This window comes from Rhinolophus sinicus, chromosome 12, assembly GCF_057876585.1.
Source record: "Rhinolophus sinicus isolate RSI-liver-muscle chromosome 12, RSI-T2T, whole genome shotgun sequence".
Taxonomy (NCBI): Eukaryota; Metazoa; Chordata; class Mammalia; order Chiroptera; family Rhinolophidae; genus Rhinolophus; species Rhinolophus sinicus.
This window is the reverse complement of record NC_142512.1, coordinates 46,099,773-46,124,017: the sequence shown is the minus strand read 5'-3', so window position 1 is coordinate 46,124,017 and position 24,245 is coordinate 46,099,773. Positions and strand designations below refer to the sequence as shown.

The window sequence follows — 24,245 nt, the reverse complement described above, 5'->3', positions numbered from 1 at the left end:
ATATAGGCACACAAGAAAAAATTTAAGAACTTAACAAAAACATCCAGATATTCGAAGACATCAATTTTAAGAGTAGAGAAAATAGCAGCCAAAGATAGAATGAAAAATTATCGCAACAGGTGAGTCAATTTAAATGACAAAATAATCAACCAAATATTATCTAGCTTGCCTAAACCTAGATTTAAGTTTTCCTTTCTACAATGTTCAAAATTTCACATCATAAAATATGTTTTTGTACATTTTATGTTGTTCTCTTGTACTATTTATTTTTCCTCTGTCCTCGAAAAGCAGATTTCACTATGTGATAGTGTTTTAACGTTTCCAAATTAGTTCAAGAAAATGCTTAATTTTTTCAATTGTTTTCTATAACATAACTACATAGAAGTAAAACCTTGTTTTAAAAAAAAATAGGCAAAGATACCAAACTACAAAGAGGTCACTTAAAAAAAAGAATATAGTATTATAAAAAAAGGGGAAGGGTATATATAGTATTGGTTCCTAAAGGGAAGATATCCTTGACTGTATTAATTCCCGCTACCATATCTGAATGAAATATAAAACTTATTATATTTTCAAACGGATACATTAGAAACATCAAAGATGAGCCTCTATTTCTTCCAGTTACCGCACTCAAATCATCAGTGTTTGGACAACTGCTCTTCTACCGCCCGTATTGCATTACACACGGTCTGCAGGTGTGGCGGCCTTCTTGATCTGGTTCTTCATTTCTGCTTTTCAGTCCCTCTGCTAACACAACGAGTCTTGGTCCTCACTAAAAAAACCAAACAATCCTCCTTCTCTCTTCCCTACTTTCTTCATTCTGTTTATCAGCCAGAAATTATGGCTAATGATAAAAATAATAAGTTCTATTTACTGAACGCCTACTAAGTGCCAGACACTGTGCAAGGCTTGTTTCTAGTTCTCACAATAATTCAGTAAGATAGATATTAGCCCCATTTTACAAATGTTCCCACACGAAGCTCAGAGATGTTAAGTACTCTGCCCAGGGTCACCCAGGCAATAAGGAGAAAATCAGGATTCGAATCCAATTCTATTTCACTCTGAAATGTGTCCACTGCTCTTTTTCTCCACTGGAAAAGTAGAACACATCTGACTGAGGCAAAAGTTGCCAAAATACTCTCAATGTCTCATGCCCAGGACGGTGCCCTGAAATCCTAATCACCACCTCCTCTCATTAGCATCTATTTTAATAACAGCATTTTTCTCTTACTTTTTATTGCAGACATTTAACACTTTATATTATTAAGTAGGCTTTTATTAACAGATAAAACAGTTTTTATTAACAGATAACAGTACAGATTCTTGATGACACTTACAAACTATTTCTATGGGAAATGAATCATGAGTTACAAACCACCAATCTTTTAAACAAACTTAAAAGCAAACTTTTAAAATATAACCCACATGAAAAAATAAGTAATAAATAAATAAATAAATAAAAATGTAGCCCACATGTAACCCAAGAGCATCTTTTCAGAGTTCTATTTGAGAGGGGGAAACGCATGTGGGTCTCTTTATGTTTTAAATCTTCTTTTGATTGAAAAAGAGTGTTTCCTAGTAGTTCTCAAGTTCTAGTTTCTAAAAGTAACTTAAGGAGAACTATCTCTGGGTGGTGAACACACAATGGGATTTATAGATGATGTAATACAGAATTGTATACCTGAAATCTATGTAATTTCACTAACAATTGTCACCCCAATAAATTTAAAACAAATAAAATAAAAGTAACTTAATAGTGTAGGGATAGGCAAAGCACAGCAGCCAAGACTAATTCAGCCTACCGTTGTTTTTGAAAATAAAGTTTCATTGGAACACAATCATGCCCATTCATTTACATATTGTCTATGGCTGCTGTCTCACTACAAGGCAACAGTGACCATATGTCCTGTAACACACAAAGTATTTACTATCTGCCCTTTACAGAAAAAATTTGCCAACTGACTTCTTTACTAGTAAATGTAAACCAAACATTTTTATTTTGTCAATTATCATATCTATTTGGCTACGGGAGCTAACATTTTGATTCCAAAGGGAACTAAGACAACAAAAAGAATACAACAATAAAAACAAGTAAAAGAAATAAAGTAAGTGAGAAATAAGCATAAAATGAAGTTTGGGTAATAATATTAGCACATACACAAGAAAGCAATGCCTAATTGTACAACTTGGGCACAAATATTGCTTTAACCTTACTAGCAGCTAAAGTAAAGAGACAGAATACTTCCACCTGTTCACTATGTCCAAAAAATGCAATCCTAGCATGTGCTAGAATGAAAAAAAAAGTTTATGTCCTTATAAACAGGACAGTGTGGTACACGGTAAAAAACATCCTTCCAATATGGTGAGTTATAGTCAATACAAAAGCAAATTTCATATACTCTGCTATGTGAAGTATTTGTTAAATAAATGTTTACTGTTTGTTAAAAATAAAGCATCTATAAATCTAACCAGAGCCAAAGAAATATAGGCTAACGTGACCTTTCCTTCTCCTTTTGGATTTTGGCATAAAATGTAGGTACCAGCAGTAATACGACAATGTACAAAGAAATTCATCTTCTACAGGTGTTTACATGTGGAAACCAGGGACTTCTTCCCAAGGACACAGAACAATCCTCTTAAAGGCATCTTGGTCTCCTTTACACTAGTAAATGTACAAAACTAACTTATGAAAGTTTATATTTAGGATTTTTGGTTCAGAGATAATATACTAATATCAGCAAAGTTAACTTTGGACATGGAAATAGACATGGAAATAAACATCGCAGGTGAATTCACGATTACCATTAAAATTATATTCTACCCAAATTAATATTAAAAAGTTTTACTGTGCTAAAATGATCTTCCTTTAAAAATAAAGTTGGTAGACCAAAACAGACCTGATGATCTACTCATACAAGTTTGGGAACCTCAAAGTGAGCTTTGCCTGACGACTGTATAAAGAGAACAGGGCATAATGTGAACCATTCTAATCCCATTACACAGTAAATCAGTCAATTAATTTGGGATTTTTTCCTTATTATTGCCTCCCTATCCGTGGAATATTTAGGGGCCAATACATATCTTTTAATGTCGTTATGATAGTGCCTTTTAATACATCGTATCAGGGGAAAAAAGTCTAAATATTACCTTCTGTAGAAGCTGCATCAATCATTACTCTTTGCATGAGTACTGGTTCCAATCCAAAGTCGAAAACTATGGTTTGGCGAAAAGTTCCAAATATTTCTGTGTTAAATGCTATCCCGACTTTATACACGTAATGATCTAATCCATTTTGGGCCATCTTTCCTCCTATCCATTCTTGACAGTTTTCTGGGACTTCTTGTGATACCTGGGTAGTACTATCTCCGGCAGATATTGCAATGATACTAAAATGAGGACGATGAGCATCATAAAGCAATGCTACGCGATACAGCATTCTTGCAGGCTACAAGGAAGTTAAAATAATTCATTGAGTACACGGGGATGAAAAATCCAATTGTAATTGGGCTCTTCAACGAAAATATTTCCATAAAGGACTTTTACTTTCCCATGCTTCTAAGATACTATGTCAAAAATACAAATTGTGCTTATAAGCCATTTAAGAAAAAAAAAAAATCAGAGTGGTTTAAAAAGTTAGTTGTTAAAATGATATATTTATGATGTCAATTATACCTCAATAAAGCTGAAATTTTAAAAATTATATATTTATGCTGCATCACTAGCTTTCCTGCTCTTTCTGTGATACGCACATCTTTCCTTGTGGCAAAGGCTATCACCCTACATACCACTGACCTCTAACTTTCCAACTTTCCTTGGCCTAAAAAAGTTTTATCTAGCCTCAAGTAGGAAGTCTTCATAGGAGGGCAGTTACCCCTGAAGGCAGTGGATTGGGTTCAAGGCCGAAGCTAAATGTTCCCAGATTTTTCATCCCAAGATGCAGATGGTACAGTGGAAGGAACACCACCAAAAAAAAGTACATAAAACTTTTCCACTGCACATATTCACAGAAATTTTTACTTTGCTTCATTCTTAAACTTTGAATATTTATAATTCAACGTAGGAAGCACTGCAGAAAATGTCTCATATTAAAAACCCATTATTACAGGATTTGTGATTTCATCAAATCAAATATAAAAACAAGTTGTCATTGTTTAAGTATCTTAGAACTGCCAGATTAAACAATTCAATTTTTAAATAGTGAATTATGAGCCATGAACCCCATCCTATGTTCCAAGTTTGGAAGACAATATATCAAAGACGTCTTTACCAAATAAACAAATAAGCAAGCATCTAAAATAAACATCTACTCAAAATCTAAAAAGACAATTGTACCTTTAATGATTAAACTACAGAAATACATTTTAGCACAACATAGAACCTGCATTAAAATGTACTTAGATTAAAACGTTTTCAATGCTCTTTTAGCACAGATTTAAAGGTCCAAAAAAGCTTTAAGAAAATTGAAAAAAAATTTACATGATTGAGCTAGCACAACATTCATACCTTACACGTGAGAGCAAAGGTCCACGTCTGGTGAGACTTTTTGGTGTTGACAGTAACCGACAGATCTGGATTATGCTCTACTTTTACTCCTTCTATACATTCACTAAGCTGAAAATAGAGAGCAATTAACATTCTGTTTTGATTCCTACAAGCACACACAAAACTTCTGGCATGGTAAATAAATGTCAACAGTAAAGATGTTACTAGAACTGTTTACAAATGTATTTTATACATTAGTTTTCAGTTATTTGTATAAGAACAAAATATAATAAAGCTAAAACAAGAGACACAAGAAAATTAACAACAAAAAATGGCAGTAAAAACTCAAAATGAAGATAAATTAATATACCTGCAAATCTCCAAACAAATGGCTTAGTTCTCTGCTCTTTATTTTAGTAAATGGGTCTACTTTTGCAATGAAAAACTCAATTAAGAATCAAGTTCTTCATATAGATAACGAAATAAACCAAAACATAGCACAAAATAAAGTCAAAATTCAAACAAGGTCATTGTTTAAAACAAACAAACAAAAAAATGCAGTTTATTTTCCTCACCACTTTCTCAGGAGATAATGAATTCATCCACTTTTCTATCAAGGTTTCCATGTAACTGCCTGAGAGCTGTTTATTCTCATTTTGCTGTTTCAATTTTATCAACCGTGAAGCATATCTTTTCTGCCATTCTGCTAGTTCTTCCTGGGAATGTGCTGAAGTACACTGGGCACCATACCTACAGATTCCTTGCTCTAAAAATCTAAGTAGAATAGGAAAGACTTTTATCATATATTTTGTTGGACCACTTAAAAGATAAACTTCCAGCATTTGCCCTGACTCTTCCATAACAAAAACAAAACTCAGTCTCCTGAAAGGCCATATTTATCATACTGTCTTGCACAGAGGAGGAAGAAGAGGTTTAGAGAACATTTACAACAGTTAATCAAAACAGCAACTCTCCAAATTCACTAACCTCCTTCTTTGGAATAAACGGGTATTAAAGCAGAACATAATCATAACCCCCCACACACACAAAAATCACCATTGAAAAGGTAGCCTCCTTCGTGGTATCACAACTCTATTAGACAATTTCTCTTAGACCAGAATTTTTTTAAAGCAACACTGACATCAAGTGGATTTGTTTGTCAAACACAGGTATGTCCTACTTCCCAAAATGATATGACCTAAAGAAAATTTTCCACATACCAGGAATTTCATTCTGAAAAAAAATTTAATATATCATTATCATTTTAAGATTTGCACTTTTCACCTTCAAATGTAATGCCTTTACTCTTTTCTATATTACTATTACCTACATTTCATTAAAACTATTGGACTATATTTATTTGAAGTTTTAAATAAAGAATAAAAGTTTTATACTATAATCACAATTCAATAGTCAGATTAAGTCCTTCAATACGTAAATTCATAAATCATAAATGTTCATTTTAAAGGTTACAGAGTTAATGGTTTTTCAGTGTTTCTGACTCAGAAAATTCAATTCAGTGGTCTAAAACAAATAAAAATGTAAGATTTTGATCATTAATTTTTTGTTTTAAATACTCCGCAAAATTATGGAGCCAATCAGTTTCTAAACAATTGAAACATAAAAAATCAATAGAAGATCTGAGAAAAAAAGAAAATTAAATTATAAATAGCAAAATGGAAACAAGAAGATGTTATATTATAGACAATTTGTCAACTGGAAAAATATGGATAGTAAGAAATACGAAATGAACCACAGCACAATTTAAACTATCAAATGGCTCACCCTGTTTGAAAAGATGAGTGTATATAAAGATTTTCTTGATGCTACACAAAGCACTTGAACTTAAATTATACTATTAAGTGTTCTTATGCTTCATAAGACATTTAAAATCATGTATTTATTTCTCTTAGGTATGTCTTAATGAGCCAAATATTTCTTTGTCTTTCTATTGCTTTGTTTTAAATTATTTCTCTAGAAGTTGAAGGTATAACATTCTCATTTAGACTACAAATTTTCTTACATTTCCTTTGCATAATAAGATTGTGGTCTAGATGTCACAAGGATTTTCAAAATTCACTACTTAGTTTCTTTATTTCTACTATAAAATCAAATCTGATGTCTTAACTATTTAATCATCAAAACTACATATCAAATTTCCCTCATTATCAAAAGAAATCTAGAGTAATGACATTTTATATCTAAAATCCTATTAGTTACTAGCTCTTATAAAAAGAACTGAAGAGTTCTCTTTTCTAAATGTGACTATAATAATTCTTTCCTCCTTAATTCATAATTACTAAATTTTGAAAGGTTAACCCTTCAAATATAAATTACTTGTAAATTCTACATAAGGATTACATGAAGAGAACAGATTTTTTTTAAAGTTATTAAAATATTTTAGCATTTCTTCATCTATTTTACCCTCTACTTCAGTTTATACAAAATCATTTCAATTTCAATCACAATAATTTAGGTAAATTTCACGTAAGCAGAGACCAGCAATTAAATTCAGTCATAATAATCCAACTGGTATTATCAGAGACTTATAAACAAAGTCTTAACAATCTCCATTTAGATCATTGTTGTTTATAATTAAAAGAAGGCTCATCACAGCTTTGACTTTTATTATTTAATGATAATGACCACCATGGCTTCTGTTTCAATTTGAAAATATACCATTTTACTCAATCATTATACTTCTTTCACATAGTATTATCTTCTTGTAAAAAGTGAAAGAAAATTAACTATTCTTTGAAAAAAGGCATGTCATTGGCTTAAAAAAAAAAATTACGTTACCTTTTACACAAAGTATATTCCTCGCTGCTTGTGATTCCCCTAGGTGGTGGGCGGAAATGCCAACCATTACAAGATCCTAGAGAGTAATCAGGACATAGTCTTATCATTTGAGGCTTGCTGATAATTCTAATATTTTAATGTGTAAGAAATTCTATAAACCCTCCACATACATCATCCCAGATTATGTAAAAAGGACATGACACACTTGCCTCTATCAAAAAAGTAATCTACCAATCAAATGAGTTGAATCAGTTAACCCTAGGAAACTCAGAAATCACTGAAGAAGCAATTACCCAGCAGCTCACTCAAATCTATGACTGACTCTATCCTAGCAACTGGTGGGCATATTTCCAGTGCAGTGCCTTCCGTAACAGCTAAAGGGGGGATGCTGGCATGCTTGTCATTTCTTAAGTATGAGATGTGTCTCTACTAGGAATTACTACAGGAAAGAGAAAATCATGTATCCTGGAAGGAAATTTTGTAGAACAAATTCCAATAATGCATATTCAGTGAGAAGAAGTTCCACATTACCACCCATGTTCTGTAAGGTTTGTCTGACACATGTCACTGTATAAAGTAATCCTTTTATATCATTAAAATAAAGTTCAAAAAATTGAGTTCTGAGATAGGAGCTGAAAAAAAAAACCATTTGTTTACTTCTGAATACAATGCACTTTGACTTATTTACAAAAAAGGTTCCATACAAACCAGGGAAAATAAAATAAGGCTTAAGAGTGAAAAGGCTAGAGCTACAAAGGCTGAGCAGCTAGAAGTTTTCAAGGACCTTATTTTCTATTTCCTCACAAGTCACTGTGCCCCCACCAAAAAAAGATATTTAGCCAGGTTGAATTTACAACTGTGTTTTATCCCTTACTAGCTGTGTGACCGGGAAAATGACTGAACCGTAATAAATGTTTCATCGCCCATCAAAAAGATGGTGAAGGGCTCTAACAAGTCAGTACATATTTTTGTGAAAGCCACTACCAAAGTACACAGTATCTAGCAAGCACTCAATGAATGTTGATCTCTCTTCCCTTTCCTCTGGCAAGAGAAGAGGAGATCGTGGATTGTAATAGTGGCAGAAATAACTCAGTTTACAGATCAGAACTTCCAAAAAGTAATAACTGTACTAGGCTGGGATACAGAGAGGAGAAGGCCCTCTCTTTAAGGACTGCTAAGAATGAGTTTTAAATTTAGAACTACCTGGAGGCAAGAAAATGAAATAGATGACCTCTGGAGTTACCTCCATTACTCCATTATTCTATGAAAAGGGGCCAGTGAATAAATTGCCTTCATCTACACCTATTTCTTAAAATTAAAATTTTATATCCTCACCTCCACCACCACTTACATGTACTGTAACTCAGTAAATGTCCTCCCAATAATCAATACAACAGCGATGCCCAGAATCACAACTACCAGAAGTGACGGAGTTTGGGACTTACCCTCTTCGAAGTCTTCCAGGTGACATCCAGAGAGGACATGACTAGTTGCTGTCTGCAATTTTTCAAATGAAAGATATTTTTATAATAAGAAATATCCAGTGGATGTTGAATTAAATTTGGACATTTTCAACATTTTTTAAAAGGTTGAGTTTGAATATTTAGAAATTTTTAACAAACATTAATATTTCAAATGATCGTTTTGCTCTATATTAAACTATATTTAAATATGGAAAAGTACCTGTGTGGCCCTCATTAAGAAAACTGATAGAGATTTCCAACATAAAAACTACCTGTTAGAAAAGGAGAAGGCCGTTTGTAGAAAATGTTTAAAGGCAAATGTATTTAATCACTGCCATGTAGGGTAAGAGGTAACAGTTGGTGCAAACATCAGATTAACCAAAAAGCTTGGGAGGAAAGACTAGGGAATGAAATGCTTAAGGAAATAAGCTCACACATATTCCTTGGAACCTAAATACCACACACATGCCCTGGGCACATGCTCAGAAAAGACCTGAGAAGACCCTAAGCTCTCACTTCTGGCTGACCTTTAGGCAGCATTATTGATAATAGCCTTCAAGTAGAAACAACACAAATATCCATCAACTGAAAAACACTAAAAAACATTGTATATCCATACAATGGAATATTATTCAGCCATAAAAAGGAATGATGTACTGATACATGCCACAACATGGACAAACCTTGAAAACATTACACTGTGTGAAAGAAGCCAGGCCCCAAGGCCACATATTGTATGATTTACAGGAAATTTATAGGAAGTGACAGACTAGGAAAATCAGTAAAGACAGAAAGCAGATAAGTAGTTGCCAGGAGCTGGGGGTACGAGGGACTAGGGAGTGACTGCTTATGGGCATCGGGTTTCTTTTTGAGATGACGGAATGTTCTGAATTTATATAATGCTGATGGTTGCACAGCATTGTACTAAATGTACTAAAAGCCATGGTATGTACACTTTAAAATGCTTAAAATGGTGAATTTTATGTCATGTGAATTTTACCTCAATAAAAAGTAAAAAATAACAACAACAACAACAAAACTACCTGCTAGCAAAAGAAAAGACATCTAAGTCTCCAGTCCTGAACCCAATGGAGTGGCACTTTCCATCCATTTATTCATTTCACTCTCCTCTTCTTACCACCTAGAGGATGACCAACTAGCAGGGTGCCGTTATCAAGTGCAGTGCCACCACTTGGGGGCCTGGGAGCATATCTTACCAAGGAGGTCCCCCTCACTCTGGGATGAGCCCTTCTCCCACAATGGAGACCATGGCTGGAGACCCCTCACTCTCACTTCCAAGTTTTCTTGACTTCCTTGGTACGTAGCTTACCCTGTGCATAAATCCCCAATCCGTCCCTCTGGCTCTAATTTCACTCTAAGCTCCATATCCCCAAATCCAACTGAGTGCTAGCCATAGCACTTTTTATTAACTATTCTACAGCATTTTACATGCTGCATCACTGTCAAGCATGTACACATGTGCCTGTAACTGCCTCTCGTATTCCCGCCCCTCACAGAGGATCTGGCATCTGATGGGTACTCAGTAAATGTCAGATTGATGGGTGGATGGACGGCTGATCACCCAAGTATTTCACACATAATATGTCCAAAACAAAATTCATCAGCTTTACCCCAAATTTCATCCTCCTTCAATGCTCATCTCAAGTTAATGAATTCATCTTCCCAAAGAGAGCCAGACTGAAATTCTTGAACTATCTTGAACTCTCTCTCTTCTTTCTTGCTTTGAGTATTGTCCCAATCCTGCCCAACCAGGTCTAGAAGAGCTCTCAGATGCTCTACACCCACTGCCACGGTCCTAGGTAAGGCCCTCATTACTGCTTGTCTCATCTACCCCTGAACCAACGGACAGCCAATCTTACCTCGTACCAAGTCACCTCCGGGTATTTATTCAGCTGCCCCCATCATTTAACCTCAGTTCCCGCACTCCTGCCTCCCTGGTTTCCCCACAGAGTGTTCATCTCTCCTTCTCTGCCTGTATTCCCACTACAGCACTTACTAACCACAGGCTGCCCTGTGAGTACATTAGCTATATGCATCTCGGACTGACCCACCAGAATGTTTTTCATGAATATTTCAGCTTTCCAAATCCCACAGAACCTTGAACGGCACAGGTACACAGTAAATGCCGAACCGAATCGAAGGAAGAAACAGTATCCCAAGGCGAAATTTGGAGTGTGTTGTACCATAGAAAAAATGTCATAAATGCTAACTGGGTATAACAACAATACCACTATAATTTATATGTTGTTGATTAAATTGGACCTTTCAGGATGGGATGGAACTAAACTGCTATAATAACTCATTCTACTGGAAAATATCTTCTGATTCTCAAACCACTTACTAATAAATTTTTTAAAACAACCCGATCTTTTTGTAAAATGAAGACTAAATATAAGAATACATAAGCTAACAAATCAGTTGTAATTGTTCACATTACAAGGATGCTATGCTCACAAAAAGATACATTAAAATCTCTCTCTATATTGTACAAGCAAGCGCTAAGTGCCAGAGACCCACACTAGCTCTTAAAATATGATTCCATCTACACAAAATGTATAAATACAAAAGCTAAATCTTGACTTCAAGTATGAATTTAAAACATCCCCTCTAAAAAATTTATCAGACTATATGATTAAAAATTATAAAATGAGTATAGAAGGAAATCACCTCAACATAATAAAGGTTATACTATATGACAGACCCTCATCGAATATCATACTTAATGGTGAAAAATTGAATGCTTTTCCTCTAAGATCAGGAACAAGACAAGGATGCCCCTCTCACCACTGTTATTCAACATTGTATTGGAAGTCCTCACCAGACCAATCAGGCAAGAGAAAGAAATAAAAGGCACCCAAACTGGAAACGAGGAGGTTAAACTGTCACTTTTTGCAGATGACATGATTCTTTATATAGAAAACCCTAAAGACTCCGTTAAAAAACTATAAGAAACAATAAACAAATACAATAAAGTTGTAGGATACAAAATCCATTGCATTCCTATATACTAACAATGAAATTTCAGAAAAAGAAATGAAAAAAACAATTCCTTTTGCAATTGCAACAAAAAGAATAAAATACCTACGATGTGAAGGATCTGTACACTAAAACCTACAAGATATTATTAAAAGAAACTGAAGACACAAAGAAATGGAAAGAAAATTTTATCAAAATAAATATATCAAATATGCAAAAAAAAATGGGAATAAAATGTTTTGGTCATATGAAGGCTAAAGCATTTATAATGATTAGAAGGGAAAAATACACGGTGTGTTTCACGAGTCAACATCTACGATGATCTGCAAATGGGCAGAATAAGCCTGTACAGACACTACAGCTCTCGGTCCGGTAAACAACACATCCTCATCAAAAGAGCTGGTAAAAATGAGAAGCTTGGCCTGGGCTGAGTACTTGGTCACTGTGGCTTTTAGCTTCCAATGTACTATGTTTGTTTTCTGGGGTTTCTTTTAAACATCCTTTCTATATGCTCAGACCCCGACACAGAATGGCAATTTTAATTAGCTTATGATCTTCAGTCTTTACTGACATCTTCAGGGAAAGCAGCCAGATTTCATATTGCTAGAATTCTTATAAATTCACAATCAAATCCACTGATTTGGCATTTTAAATTTTACTAGAGAATTGTTTTCGTTTTATTAGCCAGCCTTTAGTTCCATGTCTTTATCCTCATCCACTAGCATTTACAAGTTAAACATGAGCTCAGCCCCTTTTAAATAACAAGTTGTTGCTATTTGTAAATATGTCGTGTGCAATAAATGAGAGTACCATTGTTTGTTAGCTTTTTCTAGATGGATTTTTTAAAATATCAGTTCATTAACCAAAAAGCCTACTACTTTAGTTACATAGAAAATAAATTATAAACAAAACTAAATCGCTTCTTCCAAAAGCACATATCATTTTTGGAAATGATATTTGTGGCCTTACATGCAAAAAAATTATAAATATTAAAAATAAAATTTTATACAGTATACACATTATACATATATGGTTATCAGATGTAGAGCCGGTAATTCAATCAAGGCAATAAAAAGAGAAGAACAACGCCCAAAATCTTAAAACGAAAGGTCATCTTATTTTACACTATCATTTTAAAAGTATGAAACACTTATAAAATTGACTTCTTTTACTGTTTAGAATTAGAAAGACTACATATATACAAGAAAGGAAATTGTTTTGAAGTTAATTAGAGCTTACTGATTCTTGATTAATTCATAATAAGATAACAGAAGACAAAGAAAATGACCTTCTTTAAAAAACCTATAGAACTGCAGCAAAACAAAGAGTATCTTTATCTAGCTTATGCAATTTATGATGACTCTTCTTTGCTTACTTATTTGTTGGTATGAACTGAGATATATTATTAGATTTGAAATGGGAAGGTAATCTACAAGAGGTCATGGTTTACATCCCGGGTCTCTGCTCATCCTCTCCGCCTGTCTAGAGCACCCTACGTCTCACTCTCCATGACACCAGCACCTTCTCAACCCTCACCTCTTTGTTTAACTGTCTCATCCCCTGACCACCCTAATCTCAGTGAGTTTTCCATCACAGAAAGCTTATTCTTTTCCCTGACACCACCTACCTCAATGTGAATTACACCTATAGTTGTTTAATTTATTTATTGTCTATCTCTTCCTGAGATCTTAACCTCCCAGAGGACAAAGACCATGGGTGTCTTGGTCAGTGCTATAGCCCCAGGATCAAGCACTGCACCTAGCACATAGTAGGTGCCAATTTTTAAATAAATAAGCCAATCAACCAATCACTTTACATGGGCTTCCATTTAGGATAAAAGCTGACCAAAATGGATATTTTTAAAATAAGACCTCTAAATAAAAATACTTTTATATGCCTATTTGAGGAATAGAAATTTGAGACTTACAAAGCTATGGGTCTTTTTCATACCATTGCTGTCCCTGACCTTCCGTGGGTCCTTCAAGTGCTTTCCCAGAGCACATATTTATTCACCATTTACCTGGATACGCATTATTTCCATCACCTAAACCCATTCCCTAAAAATAGTCTTTAAATCACAGATTTTTATTAGTTGCTTAGAAAAGCTTTGAAGGGGGCCGGCCCGGTGGCTCAGGAGGTTAGAGCTCCGTGCTCCTGACTCCGAAGGCTGCCAGTTCGATTCCCACATGGGCCAGTGGGCTCTCAACCACAAGGTTTCCAGTTCGATTCCTGGAGTCCCGCAAGGGATGGTGGGCTCCGCCCCCTGAAACTAAGATTGAACAAGGCATCTTGAGCTGAGCTGCCGCTCAGCTCCTGGATGGCCCAGTTGGGTTGGAGTACGTTCTCTCAGCCACAAGGTTGCTAGTTTGACTCCCACAAGGGATGGTGGGCTGCGCCCCCCTGCAAATTGCAACGGCAACCTGACCTGGAGCTGAGCTGCGCCCTTCACAACTAAGACTGAAAAGATAACAACTTGAAGCTGAAAGGCACCCTCCACAACTAAGATTGAAAGGACAACAACTTGACTTGGAAAAATGTCCTGGAAGTACACACTGTTTCCCAATAAAGAACTGTTCCCCTTCCCACCGCCCCCCAAAAAAAAAAAAAAAAAAAAAAAAAAAAAAAAAAAAACAGGATGGCAAGCCTGAGTGGTATTATTCTAAAAAAAAAAAAGGCTTGAAGAGTATCTGATTTTTAATGACAGTATTTTCTGACAGCCAGATATAGTCAAATGCTAAAATTTCCCAATCATCTTTACACTTGTTGGCCAGAGACAGCTAATAAAAATTAGAGATAGAACAGAAGACCTGGGATGCAGAGATGACATAAGAAGCAAAGTTCCTAGGATGGGACCAAGCTAGGTTACAGGAGATTTCCCAAATTTTAATACCGAACTTACTAGTTAAACTCTTTCCAAAGAGACCCACTGAAATAGTCTTACCTCTGTTTCTGTGAGAAGTGTTTTTAATCTTGTCAAATCTTTTGTTACCATCCCATTCTGAAAGGGTAAATGAAAAAAGGAAAAACCAATTAGTATATTAGTTCTGTACTATGGGGACCTCAGCTGTTTCTAAGGTTTATCTGTAAAGAAAACAATGCTACCCTCATCTCCCATCCCCACCACCATTAATGGTGACAATGAAATTAACTATCTATAAGGAAAGTTTAAAAATTTAACAGGACAAAATATACAGTGTAATTTGCAAAATGGTGAACTCAGTTATCCATGATTCAGATTCACATAAAATGACGACACCACTTTAGATGGCTCATTAATAAAGCTGTTACAAGAAAATATGCAAAATATTCACTCTTCTGAAATTCAAATTTCACTTGAGATATAAAAGTAAATTACTTCCTCATAATTTAAAAACCCAACAGGCAAAACTGTATAATATGCTTAACTTACATAAAAAAGTTCCTTAAAGATAGAATTAATAATAGTATCTTATCATCTACTTAGAACTAAAGAGTTATATAATTTTGCTACATTAATAATACATTTTAGCTTTTATATTCATTTGTCGATTTGGTGAAATAAAAAAAAATTGTTAAAACAATTAAACAATCACTGCACAATAATTCCTTAGAAAATAATTATCCTCTGAGATGAGTCATTACATTACACTCAAGTACCAAGTAGTTCCTAAATTCTTTTTTTTACCAAATATATTTGCATTAAAAATACAACTTTGCTTCAGATTTTCACAATTTATATAAATCCAAAAGAATAAATGAGGCATAGGGAATTCATGCTTTATAGCAAAGTATACATGTAACTTTCTTGCTTTCACTATTTTTCATTACGATTCCTGAAAACTACCATCAAATTTTATGTTACCAACTAGTGAAACATGAGTTATAATATCTCTTTTCTTCCACTGTCTATAGATTGTCAAATTTAAAGTTCCAAAAAGTCATTTTTCAATTACCTCAAACTAAAAATCTGGAAAAGTAAATGCTACATTAAAAAAAAAAAAAAAAAAAAAAAAAAAAAAAAGCCTATCCTGAAGTCCGAATAGAAGAGCTCCACCAGAGTGGTCATGAATATCAACTTACATACACACCATCTTCAGAAACAAAAGTAATTAGTACTTAGTTTAGACAAATTTAAACATTTGATAAAATAAATGCCTAAATTTAAGAACCCTATAAGGTCATATATCCACAGGAGCATTTAAAAACCCTCCAAAATTTCCAGGTTCTGTTAAATTACATCTTTAAAGAAAATCATTTAGGTATCTTATACTTTCAAAGTTTTAAAAAGTACTTGCAATTATTATACATATTATCACAAACTACAAGAATCCAAAGATTAAACATCAGTTTGTTGAAGAGAAATGAGTATTTCAAGATACTCAGGAACTTTCATTTCTGATAGGAGGAAGTAGGAGGAAAAATGCACACTAATTATTTTTTGCCCGCAATATTCCTAAGGAGTTAAATGAATGAATCTGTTTTTGGACATTCAAAATTAAAGCTCGTCAACGTACCAGGGACTCTCCTGTCAGTGACTTGGCAAGAATGTTGGCTACAGGTTGGAGCTTTCCTTTCAGCTGCATGCAACAAAGCACCGCCTGGAAGGCACCATCTCCCTTGGTGAGACCTTCTCCCAGCACTGTCAGAAAAGAACACCCATCATTAATCACATGACATTCAATACGCATTTTTCTTGATTAGAAATTAGCATACTATCACAAGCATGACTTACGTGCTAAAAGAAAAACTTCGAGTACTAGAGAAGAGCAGTGGTGTTTCAGTTCAGTCCAAGACACGCATAAAGACAAGAAAAAAAACGGGACAATCCATGTATCTAACCCACTACAGCCTAGAGCCAGTAGGATCACACCAAAATCACAGGAAGAATTAATCTTAAAGCTCTCAAACCTATGATTTCTGGGTACATGAGGGCTTTTAAACTGCAGAAATAACTTGATGAATGAAGTTTTCACATTCTTGACAATGACACAAGAGATGCAGTGCTATTCAAATGCATAAGAATAGGCAATGAAAATCTCAACATTTGATATTCCTAAGCAATTAAGAATTAGCCTTTATCAAAACTGGAAAGATTAACTAGAACCCAATTGTCAAATGGCCATTGAAAATGCTACTCAATTGTTTGCAAGTGTCTACAGACTTAATTTTATACAGTCCCAGGAGCACATATTTCTAACAATGCAGAATACACTCATTTTTATGCCATGTCATTTGAGATAATTTCTCATAGCAACTGTTAATGGTTCAACTAGTAAAATAATCAGTATCCTTCTCTTTACTGCTAAGACCAAGATTCTATTTTTAGTTTGTACACACTTTATCTTCCTTCACAAGAAAATAATTTCCGGAAAGAAAATATTTTAGAAATTGCATTTTTTCTACGTATTTCCAAGAAAATGTTTCTTTTAAGTATCAGTATAATATACTGCATATTTAAAGTCCACTGGGTCTGTTCATTTTTATTTTGGTTGTACTGAACATACCCTTTTGTTATATGGGTCAATGTTTTTACTACACAAATAAGATTATTGTATCAACACTAATAAAATTGTACATAAAAGTTTACCATAAGCTCACCACTGAATTAAACTTCTAATTTATTCATGTTCTCTTCCAATGTTTATCAATATTTACATAATTTTTACATGACTGTTAACTGACATAAGTTTGTATTCTGCTTTATTTCACCTCGGCACATTCAATATTTCCATATTATTAGACTGCTTATATTTATCATATTATTGCCTATAAAACGTTCCATCAAATAGATATATCAATTTATTTAACTGTTCCCTTCCTCCAGGACAATTCCAATTTTAAACTATTAAAAATAGCACTGCAATAAACATCTTTAAGTCTATATTCTTTACTGAATCAGATAATTAAACTGAAAGTTACATTCTCTCTGTATGTAAGGTTTTATGGGCCAAACTGTTCTCTCACTCCATCCAGGTTACAGATCGCTCATCCACTCAACTGTCACGGGATAATCCCAAAAAGTGAATAACTCCAACAGAGTATCTTTAAGAATGTCTTGAGCATTTTATAAAATTCCACAGTAAACTCACATCTCCCTCAGACCTACTATTCCTAAAACTATTCACATATGACCTTTGGCAAGTCACTTTATCTCTCTGGCCCTCATTATGGTCATCTGTAAATTAGAAAAATGTATAAATCTGTTATAAGGATCAAATGATATTAATATAATGCAAATAAAATGCTTTGAAGAAAAACAACAGTTCTACTAAGGTCTGGACTCCTTACATTTGCTAAGCCTATTTTCTCCCTTGTAAAATGGAGGTGACAGTAGCTCCTAATAAGGTTGCGGTAAAGATTGTGTTAATTATATAAAGTATCTAGCACAGACTCCTCATAAGAGTCCCCTGTTTGTTACCGTCCCCTTCTAAAAATTATAAAGCAGTATTGAGACCTGCAAAGGAACTTAGTTCCTTTTCAGTAATAGGGATATCAAGGCACCATAGCTATTAAGAGCTAAAGAATGTTTTACGGGAACAACAACAACAACAAAACCTAAGACTATTTCAACCTCAGGTGATTATGTCATGTTTAAAGAGTATTAAATCACATATTTTACAAACATCACAGACCTTTAGTTTATACAAGGTATTTGCTGAATATTATTTTGCAAAAGTTCTCCCACTATACTAATGTTTGAATGTCCCAATATTTGTCAAAATTATGTTTCCCTTTTCTCTTTTACAAGCAGTACTGATGCAATTTCTTCCAACTGTTACCTTTAAATGCAATTCAGTTATGTCTTGTAGGATCCCACATGAAGAACCATGGCAAAGGAATAATCAACAATTAAAGATAAAAAACCTTTCTTGCTACTATATCATCACAAAATTAATTTGCAATGCTGCCACTCTAGTCCCTTATTATCTTTAAAATCTTGAAAAAAGTTTCAAGAAAACAAAGTATGGCCTAGTGTATTATTAAACTTGCCCCAATTATAATAATAGAACTCACCAAAAGAGATGACATTAAAAATATAATCTAATCTTGAGTGATTATAAAAAAGCTACAATTCCCTGCAAATAAATTCTCTTCCCAGCAACTATCAGCGAAATTCTACTGTGAACACACAACTGTTTCCAAACTGAATTGCTCCTCCGTGTCCCCTGGGAGTTAGAAAGGAGGAAATCTGAACAGCTTTAGCTGTGTTGCTGTATTCAAGTCTCTATCCCTAATCATTCTTAAGCTTCTGTAATATTTTCTAACACTTGAAATATGTCTTACTTGGAATGGTTTGGACGAGAAACTGAGTAATATTAAAGGAGTATTCATTCAACTGTTCCAACAAAAATAGCCTGTCACTGTTTGATAGCCTCTGGCTACCAGGGGGGAGGATTAACAATTAAAATGTAATTCCCCTTGCTTGTAAAGAATTATTTCCAGTGAGAAAGGCAACTTAAAACAAGCTTAAAGTACAGTAAATGTTGAGTATTGTTCTATATTTTTTCAGTAACATGACCACAGTATTTCTAAATTCTTTTATAGAAGAGCTTAGCCTAATCAACGTATTTTCCCAAATTTTTCCAAAAAAAAAAATTTAATTACCAGAAAAACTAAATCCTCTAGTCATTAATAGAGTGAAATCTTTCACTGATTGGAGATTACGAGTATGCTTATGAATACATAAAATAAATTTATAATTTATAAATTTTCTTTCTAAATATCAGCCATTTAATTTTTGGTGATAAATTTATTTTCTAAAAAAATTTTTGGGGGGAGTGGAGGGGGGATTAGTATATAAAGGGACTCCAAACATAACTCTAAATCCAATTATTAACAGGAGAATACAATGTTCATTTGTTACAAGTATCAAAAAAGTGTAACATAAACCAGAGTTAAAACACTGTGGCAAATCTCTCACCAGTGTCCAATTTGCCAAATTAGGTTTATTTTCCCAACATTCTTCTCCTCTGCCTCTTCAACCCTTTTTCCTTGCCCTCTATTTTCCAGTTGTAATAAATAAACACTTTTTGACATGTGGGCTGCAGCTTTTGTAGAATTTTATGCCCTTCCCACCAAGGTCTTTTGTAGATACAATGTTTCCTTTATAAAATGTTTTTGGAAAATGAAAAGCTTTAATAGTTTTCAATGTTATCTATCACGTAGTCCTGAATGTGTGTGGGTGGGTGTGTTGTTTTTTCCCCCAAATCCCTGCTACCTTGCTCCTTTCAATATTTGGTCCTTAATCTGGTCACAAGAACTGTTGTGATCTCTTTTACAGCCTCCTTGGGTGTGCAATGAGCTTTAAAGTTAAGCTCTGATTGCATATTTCTGGAAGTACTCTTTCCTTCAACTACAGTTCATTGTAAAGAGGCTTGGACTCCTTCTTTCTGGGTATTTTCATACTACAGAAACATAGGTCACTTCTCCTGGTTTATTTTCAGCGCTCCAGTTTAAATTTTAGAGCTAATTCATTTACTGTCCCTCAATTTCCTCATTACTATACAAATATAAAATAATTATACACAGTAAAAAGATGACAATGCAATTAAGCCTAAAAACAAACCTGAAACCTGGTTCCCAGAATATCAGAAAAGGTTATTCCATCATCTACCTACTTGAATAAACTTTTTACTTAAGGCACTGCTAAAATGATATTTTCAAAAGTAGCCTGTTCTACACTGTGTGTGCATTAGAGAGAAAGAGAGAGAGAGACAGAGAAAATTTGCTGCTTGCAGAGCCTTCAACTTCCTCTTTATAAAGAATCCCAATTTCTGAGATGCATTTGCTATGTAGTTACAGCAAAATGAACCTCTGCTAACTGTTCAAGACTGGATTAAGAAGCTTTTTCTATTTCACACAAAATCAATTTGATTATATATGTTTTTATCTTAAAACTCTTCCACTGCCATCATTTCCATTTCAGAAGTCAACATCTCACCAGCTCTGTTGTAAGCACTCAAAGGAAATCCTGGCTGTGGAAAAGGCGAGACTTTTCAAACCCTCTGCTAGGCATTACCATGACTAATTTGCTTACTTTTATTTCCCCGATAATTTGCTTACTGAGAAAAACTGACATTTTGCTAATCTTCTGTTTTCTTTGTTCTAAGGGAGAGAGATGTGTTTTCACATGTTCACAATTATCTTAATTTCAGTTCCCCTTTTGGTACAGAATTACTGAGATTTTATAAGGCAAGGTACCATTCATTTTTAACCCTGTTCTATAAAATTTAATTTCAGTAGATAAAAAATTAATGCTAACAAATGTTTATTCCATGAGTCAAAAACATGAAATAAATATTTACAAACGTCACTCATGACTACAGCTGACACCCTGCATAAATTAGAAAACGTCTAGAACAGAGACTCATACAACCATAATGAGATTCTCGCAACTGAATTCATATAAACTCAAAGACTTAAACATTTATTCATACAAAAAAGAGAGCTTGCATCTTTAGAGAATAACAGCCCTCAAACTTAATATAACACTCACTTCCCTGATTTACATTCTGTCCCAAAATTAGTATTCTATAATTTAACTTTTTATTCCTATCAAATTAAATATGAGAACTTTACTTAAAACAGTTAATAGGCCTTATGAGGAAACAGAGTGCAAGTCAAGATCCCATTCCACAAATCCTTATGTTCCTGTTAGAGAGCAAAGTGTGGCATGGCCATACCATGGAACAATATTCAGCCATATAGAGGAATGAACTATTGAGACACACAACTTGGATGGGTCTCAAATATACGGTGAGGGGGAAAAGCCATCTAAAAAGGTCACAGACAGTATTATTCCATTATGCACTATTTTCAAAATGACAAAGCTATGGAGATGGACAACAGATTAATGGTGGCCACGGATCAGAGATGGCGGAGAAGGGGGGTGGTGAGTGTGACTGTATCAGGTCGCAGTAGCACAAGGGAGAGCTTCATGGAGATGGAACAATTCCCTATCTTTACTGTGTTGGTGGTTACACAAACCTACACGTGACAAAATGACACAGAGTTATACATAATCATTGTAGCATGGTCGATTTCCAGGTTTTGCTATTGTACTACGAATAGTTATGGAAGACGCAATCAGTGGAGGAAAAGTACATGGGACCTCTCTGTACTATCTTTGAAACTTCCTGTGAATCTATAATTATTTCAAAATGAAAAGACTTTTTAAATTCCTGTTGGAGAAATAAAGCTTGTATACATGAAATTTTAAAAAAAATACTTAATGCAACTGGATCAAAAGAACAATGAATTAAGAAGTTATTAGAATACATCCCTATTTTAAAAGTTTGGTGAATAGAAAAAACAGTAAACAGTGGATGGACTAGGGGCTTAAAGACTCAAATTCTTGTCCCCATTCCACTGATTATCTAAGTGATCGTGAGCCTCCATTTTTTTCAGTTCTAGAATATTCTTGTGCCTTTTCTCCCAACTTCAGTATGCCAAATAGAACAATGTCTGCAAAACCCTAAAGAATACACAGGCAGTAATTCAGGACAAAGAGAAGGAACATGGCCTTTCAAATCAGAAAAACCTCACTTCGAAACCACAGTTGCGCTCTGGACTGGCTCTGTGCTCTTAAGCAAATTACTTAATTTCACAAAGTCTGTTTCCTCGTCTGTAAAATTGGAATGGTATTACAATGTGATTAAATAAAATAACATACTTCAGAGGGCATGGCCCAGAGATAATTCTGAATAAATATTGTTGCCCCTCTTCACTATATATTTTTTTTTTAAAAAAATAATTTCCATACAGTCTATTTAATCAAAACTCTTCCAAGAAGAAAGGTGGGTAAAGATGCCCCTTTTTCCACCTGGGAGAGTGTAGAAGGTTCAATCAATCACATATCAATTTGCCTTTTTTTTAATATAGTCAGCCTCTATTCAACAGGGGTTGCAGGTTACTTCACAGGGCAAGTATCATTATAATAAATGTCAACAGATGTCCCACATTCCTTTGTAATGATGATTCCCTAAATTAATGACACTCTTAGGTAGGGTTTAAAAATCTTGCAGCCTTGTGAAAAATATTTATTGATATTTATGATGATTAAGTTTGTCCTACATACTACATATAGCATAAGACTCTTAGTTGCTAAAATTTTCTTTTGATTTCACTTTCTCCATTTACCTCATTTTATTAATGTAAAAAATGTAGGTTTCCTATATAATGAATGTTTGAAAGGCAGGAAAAGAATCACTATTTCAGGAAAGTTTTCCTGTATGCCAAATACAACTTATGTTCGGATAAAGGAAACAGACTAGGCCGCCTCACAATCCAGTGGTCACCAAGTCTGGCAACCTTCATTCTCCAGAATACAACATCAAACTGGGAACTCAACTCCACGAACTTAAAGCCTATGTAGTTTATTTTCAAGATGCCTTTGAGTCCTCAACTCAGAGCCTGTTTACTCTTACTGAAGTAGAATTGCAAGTTTAAAATTTTATGACTCTGATTAGTTCCTGCTTTGAACAAATCAGTCACACAAAAAAAAACATTGTGAGGACAACCAGGTAAATCTGATTATGGCCTGGGTTTCAGATAATATTGAGGAACTATTATCCATTTCATTAGGTTAATGATAATATTGTGGTTATGCAGGTATGGCCTTATTTCTTAGAGATGCATCCTAACGTAAACGTCATGATGGCTGTAATTATTTTTTTTAATATTTCAGAAAAAAAATTAAGGAAGTAACTATGGTAAAATATTACAATTTAAGTTTTGAGACTATGAATGTTTAGTATACTGTTTTCTCTACTTTTCTGTAGGTATTAAATTTTTCATAATAAAACTTTTTTTTTTAATTTTTAAAAGCTTCTATGACAAAGACTGCCCGATCTCCTAACCCTTCCAGAGAAAGTGAAATCAGGTCAGAAGCAGCAAGTAGAGAAGGGAGGGTACTTGCAATGAGGCATGCTGAGAGTTGAAAGGAATGCGAACTGATAACTTGAGAGTAAAGGAACAGACATCAAGACAATACTGCATATAAAATGCAAACATAAGGTCTGGGGCCATTAAGATAGAAGTTACTCCACAGCTATCTGGCATTACAAAGCAGTATAATAATTAACAGAGGTTGAGATTTTCATCTTGCTTTTTATTACTAACTGACCGCCTAACCATGGTATTTTACCTCACATATAAAAATAATGTTACCAAAAGCTGAAAAGAAAAGAAATTACATGCAATAGCAGAAACTGAAACCCAATCCATAATCAGGTAACTCTACAATTAACACTATGTATGTACAGACTTGGCCAATGTTCCCAAATCTCTATTTCAAATGAACAACTTTATATACACTGCTTTCACATTTAAATAAACATCTTCCATGTTCTTACTTATCACTGAAATGGTAACAAGGAATGGATAGAATTTAATTAATGAACTCCTCCCTTATTGGAAGCTAACTGATTTTTCACTTTTACATACAGCACTGCAATGAACACCATTCTGCATACAATTCTTTCTTTCTTTCGGATTCTTTACTTGGGATAGCATCCCAGAAATAAG

The 24,245-nt window shown here is 34.2% G+C and overlaps 1 protein-coding gene across 8 annotated transcripts in view; it reads right to left on the bottom strand.

The window, feature by feature from the left end:
- The window catches only part of HELZ (helicase with zinc finger), a 134,253-nt gene that overhangs the window by 82,387 nt on the left and 27,621 nt on the right, over nucleotides 1–24,245 (bottom strand). For all 8 annotated transcript variants that reach the window (XM_019733020.3, XM_019733019.3, XM_019733024.3 and 5 more), the window contains 7 exons: nucleotides 16,235–16,359; nucleotides 14,683–14,739; nucleotides 8,727–8,778; nucleotides 7,282–7,357; nucleotides 5,058–5,256; nucleotides 4,504–4,611; nucleotides 3,148–3,445 (listed from right to left, as the gene is read on the bottom strand). In XM_019733020.3, coding sequence (XP_019588579.1) covers nucleotides 3,148–3,445; nucleotides 4,504–4,611; nucleotides 5,058–5,256; nucleotides 7,282–7,357; nucleotides 8,727–8,778; nucleotides 14,683–14,739; nucleotides 16,235–16,359 — 915 coding nt within the window. The remainder of the gene's footprint in view (nucleotides 1–3,147; nucleotides 3,446–4,503; nucleotides 4,612–5,057; nucleotides 5,257–7,281; nucleotides 7,358–8,726; nucleotides 8,779–14,682; nucleotides 14,740–16,234; nucleotides 16,360–24,245) is intronic.